General features: G+C 32.8%; 1 protein-coding gene across 4 annotated transcripts in view; it reads left to right on the plus strand.

The window, feature by feature from the left end:
• Window positions 1-16,705, plus strand: part of EYS (eyes shut homolog) — a 790,428-nt gene that overhangs the window by 119,637 nt on the left and 654,086 nt on the right. For all 4 annotated transcript variants that reach the window (XM_026791587.2, XM_074538459.1, XM_074538460.1 and 1 more), the window contains exons 4-6: window positions 8,839-9,032; window positions 10,886-11,013; window positions 16,190-16,304. In XM_026791587.2, coding sequence (XP_026647388.2) covers window positions 8,839-9,032; window positions 10,886-11,013; window positions 16,190-16,304 — 437 coding nt within the window. The remainder of the gene's footprint in view (window positions 1-8,838; window positions 9,033-10,885; window positions 11,014-16,189; window positions 16,305-16,705) is intronic.

The following is a 16,705-nucleotide window of genomic DNA, read 5'->3' on the forward strand; positions in this document are numbered from 1 at the left end:
ATCCTCTTTCATTGCAATAGAAGTATCTTGTCATTTAGACTTGTGATTTCTGAGGATGAAACAAAAGTAAATGTATATATCTTGAATAGACTCTTTTGTCAAAGACTTGAAAAATCAATTATCTTTTGATATGACTACTCCATATGTCAATTTCTTTCTTCTTGAGTAATTGTATACCTGCTTCCACACTACTACAGATTATAAAAAGAAGATATATAACCTTTAACAATAATTAGCTGTGAAACTATGGAGACAAATGAATCACAGGCTTCAGTTATTCACATCCATCAAACTGATTTTGAAAAGAATTTTGTTAAGGGAATAAGAATTCATACAAATTAGTGAATTACAAAGGTTCAAGCTGTTTGAGGAAATTAAAGGGTTTAAACAACTGTATATTCCCATTTGAAAGTAGTGAAAGTTTTTCAATATTTTTAATTCAGTATTTGCAGCTGTGTATAATATGCTATTGCTGTGAGCTGCATTTGCCCATAGCTGTATATTGTTTATTTAGAGGTGATGTATAAACATGGCTTGGCACATGTTTATACAAGCTTTTTTTTTTGTCTTCTTACACAGTTTTGACTGCAAACAAGAGAAGATACCAAGCCACACATCATATAATTTGGTATGGAGGGAAGTGTTTGGGTATTCTCATGAAACTATATTATTTTTCAGCCCATACATCTTTTGCCATCACTCAGTTGGCTGTGGTAACACTGAGAGAGGAGAAAGTTAATCACTTGTCATCTGTTCTAAAAAGTATATTAGGAGAGAAATAAAAATAATACTAACTTTCTGGTGACTGATTTATTTAAATCTCTTCTTCCCAGATTCACTTAACTAACTGAACTGCCCACTGTCAATATATAAATTTTTGCTTCTTTAATTTATCCTAGTGTCAGAGGAATTCTGGAAAATATTACTGCCAGTAGGATGGATAAAAGCAATTATCACCATCATCATCAACAGCAAAAAAACCACTGACTAGTCTTAGAATTCTAAAAGGTTTACATTTATTATGACATAATCATGATTGCAGAATACTGATGTGTATAGTACAGACATGTTACAGCCAATTTTTAAAGGCTTTTTATGGAACTTTCAATTGCAGGTCAGTTGCTTTATTTGTCTCTCAATAGGTATTAGCCTAAAGCTTTTGGTATCCAAATATCTAAATTTTACTCTTCATCTGCTGACTTCCACTCCTAAAGAAAGAAAGAAAGGAATTTGATAAATCTGCCTAATACATATATTGATGTCTTATGTCTAGATCCACCCAACATCTTTTATAGGATTATTCTGATTTACACTAGATTATGTGAGGTTCCATTGAGATAAATCAAAAATAATCACAATTCTGACTGCCCAAAAAAATGAGAGGCATGTCATTTTGCGTAGCTGAATTAAGAATAATGCAACAAATATTACCTATATCACTTTGCCAAAAAAAAGTGTGTAAAGAAGGCACTCAGAATAAATTATTATGCAAAATAAACCTGTTAGCACAGATTTAATGATAATTTTTTAAAAAATATATGGTTGACATATATTTTTAGAAAGTATCCTACTTTAAAAAATTTTATTTATCAACCTATTTTAGTTCAGAATCACACCAACTTTTCAATTTTAATGAAGAAAAAAGCTGCCCTGCTTAGCATATTTACTTGCTCTGTTTTCATTTAGGATTTTAATCAGAAGTGTGTTTCCCATTCATTCTTTTAGAAACCATGCTGAGAAACCTCATGCACAATGCAAGTCTGTGAATCCCAGGTGATCTCATCTCTAAGAGGTGTAATTTCTCAGAATTCAAAAAAATTGAGCTTCTAACAGAAGTCCATGTGCCATCTAAAACAGTATAGACAAGGAGTATAGACAAGGTCTTATCACTTGATGAGCAGTTGAGGAATTGAATTAATACTTTCTGAAGAAACTTGCCTCAGAGAAAACACTGTTTAATCACTGTATTTTTGAAACCACGTTTCCAAAAAATGCTTGGAAAGAAATCATATCATTTTTACTGTAGTAAAACCCATGAAATATAAGTGAATTCATTGCTAATGGACACACGCAGATATTCTTCTGTGTGGTGAACACCCTCAGCTGGCTGCAAAGACAAAGAACATTTTAAATCTGGGCATTTGGTGATTGGGGAGCTTTGGTGTTCTTGACAAAAGTCATAACTGTCTATCTGAACATTCCAGCTCTCCTCCTGATGCCCCTAGCAACATTTGAACACCCGTTCCTGAAACAGACTGAGGCACTAGGAAGTGATTGTAAGTGAGGAAGGGTATATGTTCTCTAACACTTAGGGTGATGCCCTGCTCTTGCCCAGGGAATAGCAGCCCTCCAGAGGCAAGGACAGCCTATGCACGCTGCCCTAGCTGCAGCCAGGGTGGCATCTGCCCAGGATCTGACCAATTCTGTTAGATTACACTATTCTTTGAACAGTGTGGTTAGCCAAGGTAAGAGGTAAAACTGAAAGTTTGTAAGGACTCTTGATGAGTTTTTCCAGCAGTACTGTAATTTTTTCTCTAATAGGCTTGCCTCTGATGGAAGCTAATGTTCCTCTTATTCATTTACTTCCAAAATGTCAATTTTCAAGTATGCTGATTGGAACTTTCCTGTAAAGCACATCAGTGAGCTTTGATGCTTCCTTTTTGGTCTAAAATTAGGATTATAGCCCTTTTAATCGTTCAGAGATTTTTACTCCATGAAAGACCTAAAGTGCCTAAAGTAGATTTCATTTTGATTCGTACTCTACTGAAACTTCATCTACATGAAAAACAAGGTATCATTCATCAGTTTTGATTAGAAATGCATATGAAATGCAAATACTGTATTTAAAAGAATTTAAAGATTAATTATTTTAGTACAGTAATAGAAATATTGATATATTTCAGGGTCCGATAAGACATGAACTTGTGATTCAGTAATATTTTTAAATATTACTGAAAAAAAAATCATTCTGCAGAGAAAAATTTTAAAAATACTTTTCAATTTTACATTTAAAAGGAAGGATATCTGACAAAGTTCATGAAGGTGAAAGCAAGAAATGGACTGGACTAAACTAATTTTAATAATTTTTAAATGAAACTAAAAAGATAGGATTATTTAATAGTAGAAATCTTTTCACAACTGAATAAACAGAAATCTGATGGTCATCAGATTAAAAGAATTGTTTACTAATTAGTTGTTTGTTTGCATAATACATATCAGTGGCATGTGTAAGGACATTGTGCAGGTTTCTATAATTCTAGATATAAGCTGAACATATTAAAATATTAATATAGTAGTTTAACCAATTAAATTTTCATACTCATCTTTATACTCAGCCTTTATTCAGTCTACTGCCTGTTTGTGTATCTTGGTCATTGATTGCTTTAAGTAGCAGACACTTGCTTCAATTATGCTAAAAATAAATCTTTCTTCCATGAAATACTTAATCTTTTATCTTAACCCTGAAATATTATTGCTCAATTCTGAGACAAGTACAAATAATTGACAATAACATATGCTATTTCCTGAACTAGTCTACTCTGCCTTATGCAAAACTGCTCTAGAAAATATTGGCTTTTCATTAGAGGAACAACAAAATGAGAGTACTTTTATCATATTAAAGTGTAGTATGCTACTATGATTCTTAGCATATTTTACTGCTTGGGAAGAGAAATGGTTCCATAAATGTGAAGTCCAGAAACACTGCAATTGAAATAGAAACTACTTATTTTAATCAGTAAATGCAAACATTTATGTAAGTATCACTATGTGATATCTTAACAAATTGAGTGATGTTTATCAATGGCATCAGGAATGTCCTTTGGCTTTCAATGGGTTATCACTGTAACATGGCAATGAAACCATAGAAAGGAGGAGTGGGTGGGATACAGCCAAACTGAACAAGGACAAGCTGGGATTTGTGGTGATGTTCCAGGACAAGGGAAGGGATGAGAATCTTGACTCCATGTTTCAGAAGGCTGATTTATTTTTTTATGATATGTATTATATTAAAAGAAAATGATATATTAAAACTATACAAAGATAATAGAAGAAAGGATTTCATCAGAAGGCTAGCAAGGAATAGAAAGGAATGACAATAAAATCTTGTGACTGATCAGAGAGTCTGAGACAGCTGGACTGTGATTGGCCTTTAATTAAAAACAACTACATGAGACCAGTCAAAGATGCACCTGTTGCCTTCCACAGCAGCAGATAATTGTTGTTTACATTTCATTTCTGAGGCCTCTCAGCTTCTTAGCAGAAAAAAATCCTAACGAAAGGATTTTTCATAAAACATGTCTGTGACAGGGGTTCTTCTGTCATTAGTTTTATTTTGGTAAAAGATTTTATTCTTTTCATGTGTAAAAACAACTGAGGATGCAGGAAATAAGGTTCAGTTCCTTAAACAAAAATTCATTAACTTTCATTTTGGTCCATCAGATAATCTTTACTCATTTGTTCCTGCTTTGTAATCCTCCACAATTTTTATTTTATTGAAGTAAAGCAAACAGGAATTCATTACACTGTAAGACAAAAGTGAACTATTCCACCTGATGATACTTTTAATTTCTTGGACATTCCTCTTTAATCAGGGTATTAAATCAAGCTGATAAGTACTTTTTTTTCCACTCTTAAATTTCAGGAATCAACCATCTCCCATTAGAATATGGTTTCTGCATTTATCTTCCTGAGATTTTGAATAAGCTTTGAGTAGCTGAACATTCATCAGTGAGTACTAATAGGACTTCGGTATTTTAAGCAAATGTCACTCTTTAAGTCTCACTGAGGGAAAAATTACTTCTGTTGAAATTGTTGGCCACAGAAATGCACAGCATCTAGGGCACATACTATGCCTGTACCATGTTTTTATTAATATCAAAGTAAAATTGAAGGTTATGTATCAAATCTGCGCAGTTAAGACAATTTGCCTTGCCTTTTTTTTTTTAATTTTAGTCTCAGGTCTTCAGCAGAAGTACAAAAATTTCAAATATGCATATACTAGTTGGACTGATTTGTTGATCCTAGCTGCATTGTTTAAATATTTTCCTTTTTCTGGGGCTTGCATTAGACATCAGATTATAAAGATCTCTGTTTCTCTTATTCCCTCTTTACTGTGCTTCTAACCACAACATTCAAGAAGTCAGTAAGTGTTAGCATGGGTATGAATTTCAGTATTTATTTAAACATGTTGCAACAAGAGCCAATGATAATGACAAAATGTGTACATTTTAGTAAAACAATTTAGAAATAATTTCTGATTTTCACAACTTTTGAAGGGTTTGTATACATCTTGAGTCAAAGTAGATAAACAGATTTGCAAGTTAAGAGGACATGTCATTCTTCTTTTCTGACCAAAGCTTAATATATTACATATGTCTTCTTCTATACAGTTGTCTTGTATGAAGTTAAAGAAGTATGTTTTGAAACACATTGATGTGAAGGCAGCAAATCTAGAATTCAATTCTTTCATGGCAGTCAGATAAAGAGATCTCTGGTAAAAATGTGGAAGTTTTTCTCACATCATATCATTCTGCTTCTCTTTTCTTACTCTCTGAATTAATGATCCTTTTACTGCTAAATATTTTCCCCATCCAAGAGCTGTAATCAAGTCACCTTTTAATCTTATTTAGCAAATAGATTGAGTGTGATATCAGGTTTGGGAATGATAGAATAAAAATCTCAAATCACTCATTCTCCAGAATTCCATTATTGATTTGATTTGTCAAACTCATCAGGCATGGGTGTTCAGGTGGAAGAAAGTTGCTCTTATTTTTCACATAAGAGGCTGAACACAGGAAATTATAAAGTAGAGGAATATGAAAGATATAATTATTTTCAATGAGTATGGAAAAATTCTAGCTTAAGACTGAAATCTTTATAAAAAACATTGGTAGATGTGACTTGTGTTTTAGACCATGAGTTAATATCTTCATTTAAATTAACATCCCTTCACTGGTTAGATAATTGGTATGAATTTCTATTAAATGCACTGTTCTTTCCCAAATTGACAAAAAAGAAAAAATTTCCTCCCTTTGAAAGGAAATGCCAAGGAGACAAGAGTAATAAGCTAAATATATTTTCCTTTTTTTTGCCATCCTTGAAACCTGCAGTTTTCCTTTATATATTTCTAATGGTGTGATTGACAGTGTTTCTCTATCCACTCTCAGGCTTTTCTTTCTTCCTCTTCTAGCTACTTTAGTCTTCTCTTAAAAGGATGTTATCACTTTATTTTTTAGCAGAATAATACTGTTTTCCTAGTTTTGCTACAGATGACCATAACATTACCAAAGGCATCTCTTTCATCAAAACCAGTGGGGTTTTCCCCACTGGTCTTCATTGTTCTGTCCTGTTTTGTTCATTTAGTCTTTCTTTGTTCTAATAATCCCATTGAGAGCCATTTTTTAACAAGAGGCTAAGAAATGATTGGTAATAGTGGCACAAAAAACCATGGAGGAGTGAGTGGATTCAGGGGTAGAAACAATGACAGGAAAACCTCATTATTCCATTCACCTAGTGAGATTTCACTTTCTGGCTTTCCTTTGGGTAGAGCGAATGGGGTCACTGTTTTGCTAATTTCCCTTCTTCTGATTGTTACTGTGGGTGGAACAGGAGCACCCATTATTGTCAAATGTGGCTAATAATGGAGAAAAAAAAAAGGTGAGCCTTGATATATAACCTCGTCTATGTGTACTGCTGGGGTACAATGTTGCACTGAAGTAGAACAGGACAGCTAGACAGTAAATTGAATAATAAGAGAGATTTGACCAATCCCCCTCACTTCATGTTGCAAATATTCTCTTATATATGCACTAATAGCAATTAATGACCTTTTTCTGAGCAATAGCCTCCTTAGCTTGCTCTATTAGCAAGCCCTAACATCTGAAATTTGCAATGTACTGTAATTTGGTTACTATGGTGATGAGAGAGAGCAAAAAATTTTGAAAGATTCTTTGAGTGTCCTCTGATGCTAAAGGCAAGTGAATAATCTGTCATAAAAGATAGATCCAATTCATTTTGCCTTATTGGAATAACTATTTCTACTGAACTGAATGAAAAAAAGGGAAATGTTTTGATCCTGTCACATCAGCAGTTTTGGTATATAATGGAGACAGAGTTTGGTATTTCAATCCTCTAGTACATGTTGCTCCACATACTTTCAGTTGCTATAGATAGCTATTCATAATTCAGTTATTGGAGATTCATATACTTATCTATTATGTGGTTTGTAATTAATTATTTAAGTTTATCCTGTAGTTTATTATTTGAGTAAAAGTATTTTGTTTACCATTTAGAAATTATACATCTAATATGTATTGATTCAATATTTTGTTAGTAATTTGAATCAAATTACTAACAAAATATTGAATCAATACATATTTCTGCTTCACAAGGAATTTATTACAAAGCTGCTGAATTTTTTAGCAAATTGCTAAAAGTTTCTTCTGATGTAATTTGTAAGTATGTATTAGGGAGGTGGTTTGAATCAGTGTACCAAAGTAAAATGCATGTAAAAAGTATATTTGATACATAATTTTCCAGAAGTAAATGGAAATAAATTCTTAGATGCTATAATTCTGCTTTACCTTTGATGTCACAGGATTAAAAAGAGGTAATTGTCAAAAATACTTAGGCAGTTCATGAATGTTAAGGTATGCAGAAAGATCAGGTAAATCCTGCCTAGGGTTACAAGAATTTAGGAGAACATGGGAAGCTACTGGACATAACATGAGAAACTGCTGAGTTCAACAAGTAACAGGATAAGTGGCTCACAAATGTTGCACAGACCACCAGGAGCAAGCACTGAATTTCACAGACATTTAAGGGAGAACTTTGTGAGAGACATGGAAATTTAAAATAATTCAAGAAGGTGAGTTGGGGAAATTTTATGGATTCTCTTCTTGCAAGGCCAACAGAGACTGAGTAACAATCTTTCTTTACTACTTCTGTGTTAACACCTCTCATAGTGGGGAGTGATAGATATTTGAACTAGACTAGCCAGAAACTAGAATGATATCTAGATCTGGAACAACTCAAGCTCTGAGCCAGCAAGTCAGCAAGAGGTTCAAGATCTGGATAGGGAAATCACATAAAATAAGATAAAATCTATGCTGATGCTTGAGGCGTCTAGTAATGAGGCTTTCTCTTTATAACATTTAGAAAATGAAGGGGTGTGTATGCTCATTGTTGAACTTCAATACTAACCAGTCAGAGAAAAGGAAAAAGTTTGAGCCATCATTGGTGCTTATGCTCATTTGTCTGCTGTTCATGTTTATCTAAGGAAAAAGACACTGTTCATTATGATTCTCATGGCCTGCAGATTTGTAGTGTGTATATTTTGTGATTGTGTGTTTGTTTACTGAAAGTACATTCAGATTCAGTACTGATTGGATCTGCAAACAGGAATGAGAAGAACCCTCCTGGTGTGGGAATCCACTGGATTCAGCTTCCATTAATAATAAGTGCTGTGAGATGTTCAGTGACTATTCAGCATCTCACGGGACTGTGGCTCCAGTCACATCCTTCCTTTGCTACAGATGGGATTAGTTGCTCCCAGAGATTCCTACCTTGTTAGCTGACCAAAACAAACAAAGCATTTAGGACTATGTTAAATTCTTTGTTTTTTAGATGGTGGATAGCTCACAGATATCCCAGGCAGTAATTGGAACTTCGCAGTGTAAAAAAATTTAGAGACACACAATAAAAGACTCTCAATCCCTCAACAACAACAACAACAACAAAGAGAAATAATATGGAAACACGACATAGTAAAAAAATAATGTCAAAGAGCATGGCAAGCATCACTCCAACACTGTATTTTTTCATGTTTATTTCTTTTAGGTCCATTTTGTGAAGAACCTGGTGATCCTTGTGCCTCTCAGCCATGCCTGAATGGAGGTATATGCCAGTATAACCAGTCTGGATATGTTTGCAATTGCCCTTCTGGTTTTCTTGGTCACAACTGTGAAATTGACATCAATGAATGCTCTTCAAGGCCATGTCAGAACAGAGGTACATGTATTGATTTGCCAAATGTAAGTATGTGTTAGAGATCCTTATTTAAACAGAGAATCATAGAATTACAGCATTGCATCATAGAATGATTTGGGCTGGAAGGAACATTTAAATACGATCTATTTCTGACATCTCTGCAGTGGGCAGAGACTTCTTACTCTAGATCAGGATGCTGGAAGTTGCATCCAACCTGACCTTGAGCACTTCAAGGGATGGGGCATTTACAACTTTCCTCCCATCTCACTAATTTAGCAGAAATGATGATGTGTGAGATGATGTCAGAGGTCTCACAGAAGTCAAGGTAAAGGGTGCCAGTTGCTCTTCCCTTACCCATCAATGCAGTTACTAGATCGTTGAAAGACACCATTAGTCAGACATAATTTATCCTTTGTGAAGACATATTGTCTGTTTCTAATCACCTTGCTGTCATCCAAATGCTTTGACATGCCTTATAGGAGGATGTGTTCCATGAAAGTGTCAAAACAATTCCAATGTGAATTTTCAAACTAGCTTTACATGCTTCATGAAGAAACATACAATTTTCTCAATGTGTCCTGTTTATAGTATTTTTATGACAAAAACCCCCAAATTCCCCATTTCACATCAGTTGCATGGTGATCACTTAAGGAACTACCTATGTTTTGGTTTGGTTTTTTTTCCCTCTCCCTGATAAAATCAACTGACACAAACATGAAGCATCATGTGAGCTTTATTTTATTTTCTTGTTCTTGCTTTTCATACAGCATAAATTTTTAAACTCCTTTTTTTCTTTCCCTTTTCTTTTCATAAAATAGAATAAATTCATGCAAAACTCACAGTGTTTTAATGCTAAAGTCATACCTGGTAGTATGTCAAAATAAACTGTTGATGTCCTTTCACTAGCATGTCTATTGCAAATAGCAGGGATTGTACAGAATCAAAACAAAATCAAAAGAAGATTTCAAAAGTTTAGTTATCATATAGCATTGATACATATTCATACAGAGAGAAAAAGAGACATCTAAATTACTGAATAAATGGATAGATTTCTAAGTTATGCAACCTGTCTAAATATTTTGTCTACTAGATATATTAGCACAAACTATTTTGTGCAATAGGCAAACAGTTGTAGTAGTTTGTTTCATATGTATAGAAATGCCTTAGTGGGAGTTGAAGTTTGCTGATTGTACCTTTAAGATGAGTTCCAAAGAGGCACCTAAGCACTTTCAATTTCATTAGGGGAACAAACCCTTTAATTTTTCCTTTACTTTCAGACTTCAAAAGGCCTAAGAGCACAGGAAAATATTGGTGGGACTGTCAGCCCTAAGAAATATTTTGTTTTGTAAAATAACTTACTTTTCTTGCTGTTCAAATTAGAGATTGCAGTATCTGACAGATGTCTTTAACTGTTAAAGCAAAGCACAGACTTTATATGCTTTATATGGAAGGAGAAAATGGATACTCATAATTACCCATAATTTTCTTTCCTGCTCTAGTTAGTGATGGTTCGGTTATTGATATATTTTGTGTACTGTTAGTGTTTAATCAATTACACTGAAAAAAAAATCAGAAATTAGGAAATAGCCCCAAATTAATTATAAAAACTCCTTCTTGATTCAGTTATGAGAAACTGTAATTTTAAAGCTGGTATATTTCCATCTAGCAAACTCAAGTATGGTATAATCTGTGCTGGAAGCCCTGTTCTTCTTGTCCTAAATTAATTTTGTAACCTATTTAAGACTAGAACTCTTGTGTCTTTGTAGACTGCTTTGTACAATGAAAAGTTGTCTTAATTGGTGTCTCTCTAGTAATACATTTAAACATCATAAACACTAAATTTTGTACTGCCTTTGGTACAACAAATAATTATTTCTAATTTCCCTTTCTTCTATAGGATGTGGCATGTATCTGTATGCCAATATTTACTGGCAAGTTCTGTGAGAGAATACTGAATCCATGTGAATTATTGCCCTGCCTAAATAATGCGACTTGCATAGCTCAGCAGCAAAACTATAACTGCCGGTAAGATTGGAAATTAATTTATTTCAGTACTTTGTTGGTTCACTTGGTAATGTTACACAGATTGCAGAAAGAAAAGACATAATTCACAGAGAGCACATTTATGTTTTAAATATATATAAATATATAAATATATAAATATATATATATATATATATATATATATATATATATATTGTGCTTTATTCTGTTAGGCTTCTTGTAAATTCTGGGAGTGATACAAAAAGATTTAAAGCATTTAAGGGCTATAATTTTTTTCATTATTAATACTATTAAAAAAATATATACATTTTAAAATGCTGATGACAGTTGAGGCAGTTATACTACATGTGCCACTCCCTTTCAGGGTGCATGAAGTTTATGTTGTTTCTGAAAAGATAAGGGAACCTACTTAATTTATAATTCACAGACATGCATTAGTCGACTTTAAATTGATCCTTCAAGCAGCATGTGAAAAACTGTTTAATTCAGAAAGATCACGCTAAAAATTATCCATTTGAAAATACCAGAAATGACCCAATGTATAATTTAATTTCATTTTAAAATAGATTTTTGGAAGTTTTTTCCATGTCAGAAGGAGTACAGTTTATCCTGTTCCCCTTTGTTTGGCTTTTCTCTTGCTGCCGGAGTAAATTCTGATAAGCTTTACTGAAGTAAACATTTTTCAAATGTTAGGATAATCATAAAAGCAGAAAATTGAAAGCTGTGATACAAAAAAGCCTGACAACATATTATGAATGAACTTAGAAACTTCAAAAAAATATAAAAGTATAGAACACAGAGTTTCAGTGCATCAGCAAAGTTTCAATTTAGAGGACTTAAAATATAAATATAAGTAGAACAGTTTACAATTTTCCCAAAAAAGCAAATCCAAAGAATTTCATTCTTATTCACTCCTAAATACAGATATACATACAAACACACCTATGCAAGCTCATATACAGATAGATCTTCCTGTATAGATATGTAAAACACTGAACAACAGTGATCATTAAGTTTCCAATTCTTTAAACTGGGACATAAGCTAATAGTTTATTATTATATAGCTAGTCTTCTCACAATATGTGTATATTAGTATGAAATGTGTTGAAGTCTACATTTAAAAATATGCATAACCTGAAAAATTAATCTATATTACCTTTATTAACAGAAACCAAACCAAAAAAGAAGTCATAAAATATTATCCTGGCCCTGTTACTCATATTGAATACTTTATAATTCCACAAAGTATTTGTAGAAATTATCTGTACCAAGAACTTTCTTGTACCATAGGAATTATTTATTAAAAATGTTTATGGGAAAACGTTGTGGTTGAACTATGTTTCCTTTGATAATATTACGTGAGAATAAGCATGGAAGTCATTATTTAGATCAATATATCAGAACATAGAAATGGGCAATTAAGAACCCACTTTACATTGGGGTGGGTTATAAGCTCATTAACACCAAGAATGTTCTAAAAGGGGAACTGACAACCTAGAAAACAACACTGTAATAGTGTTCAATCCACATAATCAACCCGAGCAATCAATTTGCCCACCAGACATTCTTGATGAAGGAGGAGAGCTCCAGAAAGTGACTCCTATCTTCCACAGAGAAATATCCAGAACAAGTGACTTGACACATCTTACAAAAGTTTGCAGTTTTCTTTGTCCAAAGGTAGAGGGCTACAATACAATAACAGAGTATTAGAACACAATAAATATACAATACTGTCAGAGATTCACAGAACAGCCAAGATACCAGAAGTATCTTCTGGTCCAACCTTTCCTGGCAAAGTGAATTTAGATGAGATTACCTAGTACCCTGTCCAATTGCTTGTTGAAAATCTCCAGTGTTCTGCCTTAGTTTTGCTATTCAGTCCCCAAAGACTTCAATTATTGATTACAATAATTTTTATTATTATTTTTAATAAATAAAAAATATCGTTCTCTTTTTTTTTTTGTGAAATTAAAATTAGTTTCCACCACTTAGCCTGAAATAATTAATAGAAGCATTTATGCCTCTCTCCTTAAAAGGAGGCATTTAGGTGAGAGAAAGCATTTTTAAGTAGTATGAATTCTATATTTTATACAAGGAGACCACATTCAGTACTTTTGTTTGTGAGAGCTGCAATCTTGCCAGAGTGCTGAAATGCAAAGGAGGTGTTGACAGATAGAGAAGTCCAGGAGTCAGCAGGCTTCACTGTTTTAAGAATTCAAAATTTTCCTTTTAAAATCATAGTCTGCATTAGCTACTTGACTAACAGAGTAGACAGTGGTTGGACAGTTTCAGTTTTCTAAACTCACAGGCTTGGACACTTTCTGCCTGTTATTCATGTTTTAATTCACTTCACCCAAAGGAAATCTAGCATTAATTACATTGCTTTAATTTGAGGGATTTGTAGCTGCTCATCAACATTTTAAGAGAAGATTTGATTCATTCTTGGTAATCATTGTCAAATACTGTACATTATATCTCTGCCTAGTCACTCCACAATAAACTGCATGTGTTTCATACTACATTTGGTGTAATACTACATGTCATGCTGCAACATGATCCACTTCGATAGCATTTTGACATCATAAATAAATGTAAGGGTGTTTAGGTCAGATGCACATACAAGTTAAAATAATAGCTGAATTGAACTTTTTACTTCATTACTTTCTATTTTGCTTCCACCTATGCTATGTTGTTCTCCTTATGCCCAAACTACGTTCTTATATCCTACACAATTCCTGCTTCTTCTCAACATCTCCTTCCTTCTTAGGAAAAGCAGTTGTTTTCCATTCTAAACATATAACAAAACAGGAACAATTTAATTTTCCCCACTTCAGTTATGATGTATGACTATTTTGTATTCTAATTCCATCCTTTCAGTCTTGATATCACACACAACTTTGTGCTAAGAATCTAATAGTCACATTTTTTCCTAAATGTCAAAATTTAAGGTGAATTAAAATAGGTAGTGAAGGAACAAATCCATCAAAATAAACTAAGATTGTTTGCTTTCTATCTTCTTCTATTATACATGTAATTTATGATAATAAAAAGTCACAAAAAATGTGAAAGGGTGCTCTGAGAAAATATGTTCTGTTGGTGCTGTCTGTGGAACTTTACTGTCAAGTTTTTTTCCTGTTAGCTTACATTTCCCCTTCCTTACATTAGTATGTTTATTGCAAAACAACCAAAAAAACCCCAAAACCAGAAAAAAATGAGCAAATATAAAAATTAGAAGAAGCCACTTCTAAAATTGTCTTTCTAGATTATCTAGTTAATGAAATAATCATATATTAAAGCAAAAAATCTAGGAACTCTTTCACTTCAGATCATGGGTAAAAACAAATCAGTAAAAAAAACATTTTAATAGAGTTGCTCTGACTTGGTTTTAGATGTAATTAAAAAATTATAAGAAAAATATACAAAATATTTTTATTGTTATTTACGTTCCTTTCATATTTAAATTTTATTACTAAAAACTCCTTTTAACTAGAATACATGAACTAGAACTTTATAAGGAATAGAGCTTGCAAGAATTTTGAAGTGAAGTACTTGAAATGGCAGAAATATGATCACATGTAGCATCTTTTTTAAGAGGAAGGTGAGGATTATGTGGTTCACTACAACTTTCTTAGAGTGTTATGTGGTTGTGTCTATACCAGCTTCAAAGCATATATCCATTTACAGAAGGTTTTCCCATATTCATTTACCTCTGCCCACATGGTCCTATGCATGAATTGTGGTTGATTTCCAGAGATTTCTGATTAAATCCAACCAGTTTAACACTTCACTAAGGTTAATAAATTACTTAAGCCTCTGGACATGCTAAATGTGTCTGTGCATTCCTCAGACTCAGAGCCATACCCACAGATAGACATCTTGAACTGATTTAGGAAGTCTGGTTAACCCAGTTGCTTTCTATTGAATACTGCTGCCCAAGAAGTTGCTGTGGAAAATATATCCCTAACTTTAGTGTACTGTGTAACTGCTAGAAGCTCCATGAATTTTGAAACCAGGGATTGGATAGGTTTTATCTATGAGAAAACATAAGCAACACACCTGGATGTCATATTTATTAGGAGCAAGAACATAGGAAAACCAGGAGCAATTCTGTATAATCTTCATAATTTCCAGCTTCTGGACTGAACAATTTGAAAAAAAACCTGCTTCTTAGAAAGAGTTAAAGAAATTCCCATCTATTACTTTTGGATTCTTTCACAAACACAAATTTTCAGCTAACTGGCCATTTCCTTTTTCTTCTTAAGTCTTTTCTTTCCATGATACCAGAAAAGGCCTTTAGACAGGGGACCATGCTGGGTCTGTAAGAAGATAGTGAGAGTGTTTACAAGGATTATCTATCAAGATATAAGTATTCAAATATTTTTCTACATTGATACATTATTGATTTTAAATGACTTCTTTACTATCCATTTGAATCTCCTCTCTTTTATTTGTGTATTAGAGATTTTTTTTTAACATGGGAGGGCTACATCAGGAAAGGATTTTCTCCTGCTAATAGTAATAGTTGACATGAAGCAGACGAAATTTCTGCAGTTCCTTTTACATACATGACTTGATGCCATCATGATACATACATGACGTGATGCCATCACTCCACTGGCATCACGTGGAACTAACAGTCACAAAAATTGAATGCTATTTTTTCCTTTAAAAAAATACTGAATTACAATTAAGAAAACATGTCAACAACTATGAATTGTTGTCTCTAGATTGTTATTTACATAATTAAGCATGTCATTATTTACCATTTATACTATTCTTTATCCATTAGCAATGACTGGTGTTTATACTTCACCTATCATATTTTTTTTATATTAAAATATCTCCCTGATACTTAAATTGACCTATTTTCTCTAATAGTTTTCCAAAATCTTGTTACCTTGTCAACAGCTGTTTATTAAATATTACCTCATTATAGATTTTTTTTCCTGGAAGATTATATGAAATGTTTGTTTGAAAATATTTTAATCAATTAAAGAAATTATTAATGAAAAGCAAACTTATTCAAAATCATCCAAGGGATTTTCAATTTCTTGAAAACATATTCTGTTTATTTTAAATAACATAAGAGATTTGTTTTGTTACTGCAAGAACATAATTTAATAGAATTATGGAACATAATTAAATACAATTAACTTTTTAAATGCAAGTTCTCTAAAATACACTGGTGCATTTGCAGCTGCATGCCAGGATTCACTGGGAAGAACTGTGAGGAAGTAATTGACTACTGCAAGCTGCTCAGCGTCAACTGTCTGAATGAAGGATTGTGTCTTAATGTAATTGGAGGATTCACTGTAAGTAATTTAATACATGTTAAACTAATTCAGTGTTCTAAAGTATAAAAGCTTCAGACAAGCAAACTTGAAATGCATTCATTAGTTTAAGAGACAAGAGGGACACAATATTATAGGTTTTATTTACTTTAATCGATAACACAAGGGTAATTCTCTTGGGTAATATGGATTTTTTTATTACTTCTTTACTGAGATCATGTTTAGTACTATATCAAGTAAGATAACTGAAGGGTACTTTTATAGTAAAAAGAATATATAACTAATTGTGGTCCAGTGTCATTTCCCACAAAGATGATACTCACAGCTGTGCTGCAGCCTTTAAAAATACATTGCTTGAATTAAGAGCATCTGTTGCCATTATTTTAACCAGAATCAAATTACTTATCTACATTTGAACATGT

Source organism: Zonotrichia albicollis, chromosome 3 (genome assembly GCF_047830755.1).
Source record: "Zonotrichia albicollis isolate bZonAlb1 chromosome 3, bZonAlb1.hap1, whole genome shotgun sequence".
NCBI lineage: Eukaryota > Metazoa > Chordata > Aves > Passeriformes > Passerellidae > Zonotrichia > Zonotrichia albicollis.